The sequence below is a fragment of the Zootoca vivipara genome, chromosome 8 (assembly GCF_963506605.1).
Source record: "Zootoca vivipara chromosome 8, rZooViv1.1, whole genome shotgun sequence".
NCBI lineage: Eukaryota > Metazoa > Chordata > Lepidosauria > Squamata > Lacertidae > Zootoca > Zootoca vivipara.
This window is the reverse complement of record NC_083283.1, coordinates 79720959-79731331: the sequence shown is the minus strand read 5'-3', so window position 1 is coordinate 79731331 and position 10373 is coordinate 79720959. Positions and strand designations below refer to the sequence as shown.

Sequence of the window (10373 nt, the reverse complement as noted above, 5' to 3'; positions counted from 1 at the left end):
CCAGGATTTGCTGGGATGTGGCTGAATCCCACCCAGACCAGTGTCTGGAGGTCCTCTTTGCTTTGCTCCCAGTTTGCTTTCTCTCTTGGGTCGAGCCATTTTGTATTGAGGATTCCCCTGTTCTAACAGCCACACTCACAGCAACCCGTTTGCTCTCAGGGTGACTCAGGAGGGTGTTCCCAGAAAGAGGAAGCGAAAGGCACCACTGCCAGATCTCTCGCCCAACTCTTTGCCTTGGCATTTCATTCAACTTCGCTTCTGGCTGTCCCCAGTTCCTACCATAGCTTTCATTTTCATCTGCTAATTAATATGTGTAGATGCAAATTTAGACATAAGTACTAAAATCATAATTTTATAAAGAATGCATTACACCCCACGATGGGGAGGGAGACTGTGTCCAAGTGTCCTTTGTGCATACTCACTCTGCTGTTCAGGTGCTACCTGTCGATGGGACAAACCTGTTTTCCTTTTAAGGGTTATTTAAACTGAAATTGAACTTGTACTGGACAGCTGTTCCGAACGGGGACTGTCCTCTGTATAGCAGAATACATGACCAACCTACACTCTATCCAATGCTTATGCAACTGTATACAGCCAATAACCAACCCAGTGGAGTGGAGCTGTAACAATAGTTCCCAGGGGGACAGGGCAGCATGGGAGGCAGCATGGAGATCAGGGGGGTGCAGGTGCAGCAGGGTGCTCAGCCCAGCACTCCTAACATTCCCCTTGCACTGCGCCAATCTCCTTGCCAACCTCCCTCTCTCCCTCCTGGTGAATGGCAGAGATACCCCTGCGGGAAGCCAGTGTTACAGCTGTGCCCCTCTAGGAGAACCACTTCTAGACCCATCAGAACAGCAGTCATTGAGGGTCCCATGGTCACGCTAGCTTTGTGATGGTAGTCTGGCCACCTGTCCTGGAAGAGCTGGCCATGTACGAGGCAGCATGAGGGAACTGCCTCAGGCAGAAAGTCCTGGAGAGTGAGGAGCAGCAGCAAAGGATCCTGTGAGCTTCATCTTCCCGTTTGCCCACCTCCACCTTGTTGCGCCATAAGCCTTTGGGAGCAACTGCTTTAGTTCCCCCAACTCATTTGTGCCCTAGAAAGATAGGGAAGTGTCATTGAGGAAGCCCATGTTGAGCTGCGTCCAGCTGAAACTGCAGAACACACTGATATGTGTATGAAAAGGAATGAACTGGGGAAACTTAAAACTGTAGTATAGCACATGTGCTACTGTTCTTGAATTTTTTGTTCTGGAATTCTTCGAGTTCACTCAGAATTCAGGAAGAGTGGGATGTAGGAATGCTCTGGCACAAACCAGAAGAACAGCTGGACTGTATTGGCACTTTCTTAGTGGGAAGCAATGCACAAATCTAACAAACCTATAGAAGGAAAGCTGCAATAGGTGAAGTCATCTGGCCTCCCCTAGACTAACCATTTCTCTTTACCTGTCACCTCTTTCCGTATGAAGTGCGTCTTGCATTGAAGTCCATAAGGGTATCTTCACCTACAACCTAGGTTTATATCTACTCCAGATTCTCAATATAGTGCATCTCACAAAATGATTGTTAAAGTCCACATTCACTTTGACCTTGTCATACCACAGATATCCATGTCATCCAAACCTTAAATCATGATCTTCTTATTCCGAAATCCTCCTATTTCTTAGGACAGGCATCCCCAAACTGCGGCCCTCCAGATGTTTTGGCTTACAACTCCCATGATCCCTAGTTAACAGGACCAGTGGTCAGGGATGATGGGGATTGATTCAAAACATCTGGAGGGCCGAAGTCGGGGGATGCCTGTCTTAGGATCACTCACTTCTTCATCCACACTAAGCAATAGGTGGAAAAATACAAATTCTAATCAGGCAGTTCCAATCCTCCCCTTTCCTTTACATCTTGCAGTACTTTCATTTTAACTTGTGGTTTTTTTCATTGCCATAACACTTAGATAAACCCATTTTGCCATTCTTTAAATAGTAAATCAGTCACAACAGGTATTATTTGAAATAAAAATATCATTCTAGGCAAAATACCCTTTTTTATCACTGAAAGTTTGCCTAGCAGTGACAATTTTAACTTTTCCCATCTTGGCATAATGATTCAAGAAAGGGGGGTGAGTTTACATCACAAACCAATGTTACGTATATATTGAGGTTTTCTGGTGCACAGAGGGCATTTCAGCTTGAGCTGATCAGCTGTGAAGATGTAAGTTGTTAGGTGAACAGACTGGGCGGGAAAATGTTCTGGGATTTAAAATATGTCTAAAAACAATATTCATATGCTTTTCTTTTTTCATAGATTACGATGTCTATTTTCTGGATAATTCTCTTGGTGTCAATTTCTGGCACCAAGCATGCTGAGGTAAGAAAAAAATGTGACTAGCCTAGGGCTTGCCGAGAAGACGGTTGGCAGTTCGAATCCCTGCGACGGGGTGAGCTCCTGTTGCTCGGTCCCTGCTCCTGCCAACCTAGCAGTTCAAAAGCATGTCAAAGTGCAAGTAGATGAATAGGTAAGAATATATTTGATATAATTACAGGAGCAGTGCGAGGGGGACCTTGCCGAGGCAAGGCCAGCCCTGAAAACTGCCCTTTTGGCCCCCGATATGCTGAACCCGGCAAATACCTCCTTTCTCAAGGTCCAATCAGAACGCAAGAAGGGGATTACCCAGAAGAAAGAACACGGGAATAACCCTGAGGTATGCTATCTGAAGCCAGAGGGGGCTGAAAAGCTAAACAGTGGCTTGGGAGGAGAGAAAGCTAGGGGGACGGAAGAGGAGGAGTTTGAGCAGCTCAGCAAGGAGCCCATGTCTCTGGTTGTGTTTAAACAGGTAGATTATATGGGAACTTGTAACTGTTTTCATTATCTGCTTGTATTGATTGCAAGCTCAGTATTATTAACAGGGCTGTTCAAAGACAATGGCTGTATACATACCATATGTTTAAAGCTCATGACTTCCTCCAAAGAATCCTGGGAACTGTATCTTTCAGAGCTACAATTCCCAGCACCCTTAACAAACTACAGTTCCTGATTAGTTAGAAAGCAAAATCACTGGCAGATTCTGGTACCCAATTGCCCACTAAAATGTTGATGCATTTTTGTCATGGGTTTTCCCCCTCCTGTATCTGAAATTGATTATGAAATGTGGGGAACTGAAGATTGGAACAGTAAGGAATTAATATCTTGATTATCCCTCTTTCTTGGTTCTCCTCTTTAGGTTGCAGTGATGCCAATGGAGCTGACAGCTCTTCATCCGGAACAGATTCAGACCTCGGCAGAAATGGAGAAAACGGTGACCCTCTTAGAAAAGGAAACCATTGAGGTTTCTTATGCCAAGGAGCAGCTAGTGGGTGCAGATGAAAAGGAAGCCAATGAAGTGGCAGCTCTTGCCAAGGTTATTCAGGTAATTGTGCTGTGCAGCATGGTGGCCCCTCTCCATCCTCTGCTCTGCCACCTTACCTGAGAGTAAGCCCCGTGGAACCCTAGAAGGCTTAAAAAAAGACGCACAGGGCTGCACTGTCAGCACATGATGTGCCCTTCCACAGTTGGTTTTGAACTAAAGAGTGGTGATTAAGAGGGGATGTTCACACATGATGTTCCTGGGGGGATTCAACCCCCCCTGCACAGTTCTGATCTGCCTCCCCAGGGTTGCTATATACCCCAGAGTTAAAAGTAATATTGGGCTGAAAATGCCCTCCTTTTGTGGGGTCACAAGTGAGTGAGTATGATGCAGTTGAGCCTTAGGCCAGGGGAGACCAGGGTTGAAATCCCTACTGAGTTTTAAAACTCACTGGGTGGGTGACCATGTTCCCGTTGCACAAGGGAGTGCATTTGACAGGTGCGGAACTGCCACCGAGAGGGCCCTCAATCAATTCCAATCAAGGCACACTCAGTGGCAGTACCTGGAATAAGAAAGGAAAGGGGGGTTCTTGCCAAATTATCGTTTCACTGGACTGTTCATCCTGACAATATGGTGAAAATATATTTGATATGATTACAGGAGCAGTGCGAGGGGGACCTTGCCGAGGCAATGCCAGCCCTGAAAACTGCCCTTTTGGCCCCCGATATGCTGAACCCGGCAAATACCTCCTTTCTCAAGGTCCAATCAGAACGCAAGAAGGGGATTACCCAGAAGAAAGAACACTGGAATAACCCTGAGGTATGCTATCTGAAGCCAGAGGGGGCTGAAATACTGAACAATGGCTTGGGAGGAGAGAAAGCTAGGGGGACGGAAGAGGAGGAGTTTGAGCAGGTCAGACATGCGCCCATGTCTCTGGTTGTGTTTAAACAGGTAGATTATATGGGAACTTGTAACTGTTTTCATTATCTGCTTGTATTGATTGCAAGCTCAGTATTATTAACAGGGCTGTTCAAAGACAATGGCTGTATACATACCATATGTTTAAAGCTCATGACTTCCTGCAAAGAATCCTGGGAACTGTATCTTTCAGAGCTACAATTCCCAGAACCCTTAACAAACTACAGTTCCTGATTAGTTAGAAAGCAAAATCACTGGCAGATTCTGGTACCCAATTGCCCACTAAAATGTTGATGCATTTTTGTCATGGGTTTTCCCCCTCCTGTATCTGAAATTGATTATGAAATGTGGGGAACTGAAGATTGGAACAGTAAGGAATTAATATCTTGATTATCCCTCTTTCTTGGTTCTCCTCTTTAGGTTGCAGTGATGCCAATGGAGCTGACAGCTCTTCATCCGGAACAGATTCAGACCTCGGCAGAAATGGAGAAAACGGTGACCCTCTTAGAAAAGGAAACCATTGAGGTTTCTTATGCCAAGGAGCAGCTAGTGGGTGCAGATGAAAAGGAAGCCAATGAAGTGGCAGCTCTTGCCAAGGTTTTTCAGGTAATTGTGCTGTGCAGCATGGTGGCCCCTCTCCATCCTCTGCTCTGCCACCTTACCTGAGAGTAAGCCCCGTGGAACCCTAGAAGACTTAAAAAAAGACGCACAGGGCTGCACTGTCAGCACATGATGTGCCCTTCCACAGTTGGTTTTGAACTAAAGAGTGGCAATTAAGAGGGGATGTTCACACATGAAGTTCCTGAGAGGGGGATTCAACCCCCCCTGCACAGTTCTGATCTGCCTCCCCAGGGTTGCTATTTACCCCAGAGTTAAAAGTAATATTGGGCTGAAAATGCCCTCCTTTTGTGGGGTCACAAGTGAGTGAGTATGATGCAGTTGAGCCTTAGGCCAGGGGAGACCAGTGTTGAAATCCCTACTGAGTTTTAAAACTCACTGGGTGACCATGTTCCCGTTGCACAAGGGAGTGCATTTGACAGCTGCGGAACTGCCACCGAGAGGGCCTCAATCAATTCCAATCAAGGCACACTCAGTGGCAGTACCTGGAATAAGAAAGGAAAGGGGGGTTCTTGCCAAATTATCGTTTCACTGGACTGTTCATCCTGACAATGTGGTGTTAATATATTTGATATGATTACAGGAGGAGTGCGAGGGGGACCTTGCCGAGGCAATGCCAGCCCTGAAAACTGCCCTTTTGGCTCCCGATATGATTGATCCTCAAGGGCAAGCCAACAAGTGGGTCCAAAATATGGAAAAGGGCAATAAGCTCTTTATTACCAAGTTGTCTGACTCCATTTTTGTAAGAACTTTGGAGAACGCCATCCAGTTTGGAATCCTAGTCTTACTTGACATCGGCGGTGAAGAGATGGGTGCCTACTCAGAGCCAGTGCTGCTAGTGGCAACTTTTAAACAGCAAGGTGTAGAGAACATGAGACTGGGAAAGAACATTATTAAGAACTCAGGGAATTTCAAGTTTTTACTCAATGGATTTCATGTGGAATACAGCTTGGAGGAGTTTGAGCAGGTCAGCAAGGCGCCCATGTCTCTGGTTGTGTTTAAACAGGTAGATTATATGGGAACTTGTAACTGTTTTCATTATCTGCTTGTATTGATTGCAAGCTCAGTATTATTAACAGGGCTGTTCAAAGACAATGGCTGTATACATACCATATGTTTTAAGCACATGACTTCCTCCAAAGAATCCTGGGAACTGTATCTTTCAGAGCTACAATTCCCAGCACCCTTAACAAACTACAGTTCCTTAGAAAGCAAAATCACTGGCAGATTCTGGTACCCAATTGCCCACTAAAATGTTGATGCATTTTTGTCATGGGTTTTTCCTGTATCTGAAATTGATTATGAAATGTGGGGAACTGAAGATTGGAACAGTAAGGAATTAATATCTTGATCATCCCTCTTTCTTGGTTCTCCTCTTTAGGTTGCAGTGATGCCAATGGAGCTGACAGCTCTTCATCCGGAACAGATTCAGACCTCCGCAGAAATGGAGAAAACGGTGACCCTCTTAGAAAAAGAAACCATTGAGGTTTCTGATGCCAAGGAGCAGCTAGTGGGTGCACATGAAAAGGAAGCCAATGAAGTGGCAGCTCTTGCCAAGGTTATTCAGGTAATTGTGCTGTGCAGCATGGTGGCCCCTCTCCATCCTCTGCTCTGCCACCTTACCTGAGAGTAAGCCCCATTGAACCCCAGAAGACTGAAAAAAGACCCACAGGGCTGCACTGTCAGCACATGATGTGCCCTTCCACAGTTGGTTTTGAACTAAAGAGTGGCGATTAAGAGGGGATGTTCACACATGATGTTCCTGGGGGAATTCAACCCCCCCTGCACAGTTCTGATCTGCCTCCCCAGGGTTGCTATTTACCCCAGAGTTAAAAGTAATATTGGGCTGAAAATGCCCTCCTTTTGTGGGGTCACAAGTGAGTGAGTATGATGCAGTTGAGCCTTAGGCCAGGGGAGACCAGGGTTGAAACCCCTACTGAGTTTTAAAACTCACTGGGTGACCATGTTCCCGTTGCACAAGGGAGTGCATTTGACAGGTGCGGAACTGCCACCGAGAGGGCCCTCAATCAATTCCAATCAAGGCACACTCAGTGGCAGTACCTGGAATAAGAAAGGAAAGGGGGGTTCTTGCCAAGTTATCGTTTCACTGGACTCTTCATCCTGACAATGTGGTGAAAATATATTTGATATGATTACAGGAGCAGTGCGAGGGGGACCTTGCTGAGGCAATGCCAGTCCTGGAAGATGCCCTTTTGGCTCCCGATATGCTGAACCCGGCAAATACCTCCTTTCTCAAGGTCCAATCAGAACACAAGAAGGGGATTACCCAGAAGAAAGAACACGGGAATAACCCTGAGGTATGCTATCTGAAGCCAGAGGGGGCTGAAAAGCTAAACAGTGGCTTGGGAGGAGAGAAAGCTAGGGGGACGGAAGAGGAGGAGTTTGAGCAGCTTAGCAAGGAGCCCATGTCTCTGGTTGTGTTTAAACAGGTAGATTATATGGGAACTTGTAACTGTTTCATTATCTGCTTGTATTGATTGCAAGCTCAGTATTATTAACAGGGCTGTTCAAAGACAATGGCTGTATACACACCATATATTTTAAGCACATGACTTCCTCCAAAGAATCGTGGGATCTGTATCTTTCAGAGCTACAATTCCCAGCACCCTTAACAAACTACAGTTCCTGATTAGTTAGAAAGCAAAATCACTGGCAGATTCTGGTACCTAATTGCCCACTAAAATGTTGATGCATTTTCTTAACTTTTTTTCTGTATCTGAAATTGATTATGAAATGTGGGGAACTGAAGATTGGAACAGTAAGGAATTAATATCTTGATTATCCCTCTTTCTTGGTTGTCCTCTTTAGGTTGCAGTGATGCCAATGGAGCTGACAGCTCTTCATCTGGAACAGATTCAGACCTCCGCAGAAATGGAGAAAACCGTGACCCTCTTAGAAAAAGAAACCATTGAGGTTTCTGATGCCAAGGAGCAGCTTGTGGGTGCAGATGAAAAGGAAGCCAATGAAGTGGCAGCTCTTGCCCAGGGTATTCAGGTAATTGTGCTGTGCAGCATGGTGGCCCCTCTCCATCCTCTGCGCTGCCACCTTACCTGAGAGTAAGCCCCGTGGAACCCCAGAAGACTTAAAAAAAGACGCACAGGGCTGCACTGTCAGCACATGATGTGCCCTTCCACAGTTGGTTTTGAACTAAAGAGTGGCAATTAAGAGGGGATGTTCACACATGATGTTCCTGGGGGAATTCAACCCCCCCCCTGCACAGTTCTGATCTGCCTCCCCAGGGTTGCTATTTACCCCAGTTGAAAGTAATATTAGGCTGAAAATGCCCTCCTTTTGTGGGGTCACAAGTGAGTGAGTATGATGCAGTTGAACCTTAGGCCTGGGGAGACCAGGGTTGAAACCCTTATTGAGTTTTAAAACTCACTGGGTGGGTGACCATGTTCCCGTTGCACAAGGGAGTGCATTTGACAGGTGCGGAACTGCCACCGAGAGGGCCCTCAATCAATTCCAATCAAGGCACACTCAGTGGCAGTACCTGGAATAAGAAAGGAAAGGGTGGTTCTTGCCAAATTATTGTTTCACTGGACTGTTCATCCTGACAATGTGGTGAAAATATATTTGATATGATTACAGGAGCTCAGTACAATGCGAGCAGATCTGAATCATGTGATTGACTGGCTGCAGGACCTGCAGAATGAAATCGAAGAACTAAATAACCAGAAGAAAGTACTTGAAAAGATCATTCACAAAGTCTCTCAGAACCTGGACAGGGCTGAAAAGCTGTTCAGTGGCTTGGGAGGAAAGTGAAAAAGCATGGAATAAAAGAAGGAATAACAGTTGGAGGATGAATGAGTGGTTATTTAATGACGAAAAAATAGTAAAAGAGGCACAAAAAAGAATGAAGGAATATTTTGAAATAAATATGACTCAAGATATTTATATAAGAACGGTTTGGGGTGCGGGGAAAGCATATATAAGGGGCTTGTACATCCAACAGAACATAATACAGAAAAGAGCGAAGGAGTTTAAGTTAAAACAGATACAGAAAGAGATAGAACTAAATGAGAAGCTATTAAACAAAAATCCAAAGGATAAGGAATTAAAAAATAAAGCCAAATTATTGCAGTCCCAATTATCTACAATCACTACAATCTACTACCATCACCCATTCAAAAATCAAGAAGCCTTAAGTTGGGGCTACAACCATCGCCCCTTGGAAAATAAAGGAGTCTTAAAGTCTTGAGCAACTTGTTTGATTGCACACTTATTCTGATTTGTTTTCCAGGGAGTTTAGAAGGCAGCTGCATCTACACCATAAATTTATCTATGCATATATGCATTTCATAAAGTTTATATGCTGCTTAAAAAAAAAGACAAAAACCCCTCGGGAGTTTAAAAATGAATACAACAATAAAATTATTAGTAAAACCAATTAAAACGTTCAGAAAATTAAAACCAGTAAACTAAAAACACATCAGTATTTCAGACAGAGAAGTAGGCTTATAAGCAAAAATGATCTAAGTCGGTACCAAAAAGAGTACAGTGAAGCTGCCTGCAGGATATCAATTGGCAGGGAGTTCCAAAGTGTAGGGGCCACCACATTAAAAGATCCGTTTCTTACAGATGCAGAATGGGTATTATGTGGCGCTTGTCACAGTCCCAGTTCCACAGACCAAAGCAGTCCGAGAGGGCATGTATGAGGGAAGACAATCTCACAAACAAATCTGTAGTTTGTTAAGGGTCAGGGCCTGCTCTTCGTAGACCCCCGGTGGCACAGTGCACCATGGCGCGGGGCTGGTAAGCCGGGCGCCGGCCTGGCAAGGAGGGCACCGCGCGGCGAAGGAGGGCGCCGCGCTGCGAAGCCGTGCGGAGACCAATTGCGCCCTGCGAGGGCGGGGCGGGCGGCGGAGCGATCTCTGCCCCTCAGCACCAGGGCGCGCGATCTGCTCAAGACGGCCCTGTTAAGGGTCCTAGGAACGGTAGCACTATGAGGGGTAAACTACAGTTCTCTAGTTCTGTGGAGGAGGCCATGTGCTTAAATGTATGCAGTGCATGTGAGCGATGTTGCTTCAAGCTGTCATTATCCCACACTTTCCCGTGCACTTTTTCATCTCTTAGTGTAAAAAGTCAATTCTTTTGGGTGGAGTGGGTTTGTTGTGCCCTTGACTACACAACCGGGATCTGCTGGGATGTGGCTGAATCTCACCCACGACTAACGCTGGTCTGGAGGTCCTCTTTGCTTTGTTCCCAGTTTGCTTTCTCTCTTGGGTCAAGCCATTTTGTATTGAGGATTGAGAAGGGGGCCCTTCCTTTCTGCTCTTCTAACAGCCACACTCACAGCAACCCGTTTGCTCTCAGGGTGACTCAGGAGGGTGTTCCCAGAAAGAGGAAGCAAAAGGCACCACTGCCAGATCTCTCGCCCAACTCTTTGCCTTGGCATTTCATTCAACTTCGCTTCTGGCTGTCCGCAGTTCCTACCATAGCTTTCATTTTCAGGTCAGGGTCATGGGTTCGAGCCCTT

At 45.7% G+C, this 10373-nt stretch overlaps 2 protein-coding genes across 2 annotated transcripts; both read left to right on the top strand.

The window, feature by feature from the left end:
* The first annotated feature begins 2525 nt into the window (after positions 1-2525).
* Positions 2526-5019, top strand: LOC132592590 (dynein axonemal heavy chain 7-like). The gene is made up of 4 exons (XM_060278225.1): positions 2526-2695; positions 3215-3400; positions 3998-4156; positions 4676-5019. Exons 1-4 carry the CDS (start codon positions 2603-2605, stop codon positions 4919-4921), a joined length of 684 nt encoding a protein of 227 aa, XP_060134208.1. The 5' UTR covers positions 2526-2602; the 3' UTR covers positions 4922-5019.
* Positions 5020-6101: 1082 nt separating this feature from the next.
* On the top strand, positions 6102-9633 carry LOC132592589 (dynein axonemal heavy chain 3-like). The gene is made up of 4 exons (XM_060278224.1): positions 6102-6440; positions 7033-7191; positions 7703-7888; positions 8486-9633. Exons 1-4 carry the CDS (start codon positions 6264-6266, stop codon positions 8657-8659), a joined length of 696 nt encoding a protein of 231 aa, XP_060134207.1. The 5' UTR covers positions 6102-6263; the 3' UTR covers positions 8660-9633.
* The last annotated feature ends 740 nt before the right edge of the window (positions 9634-10373 follow it).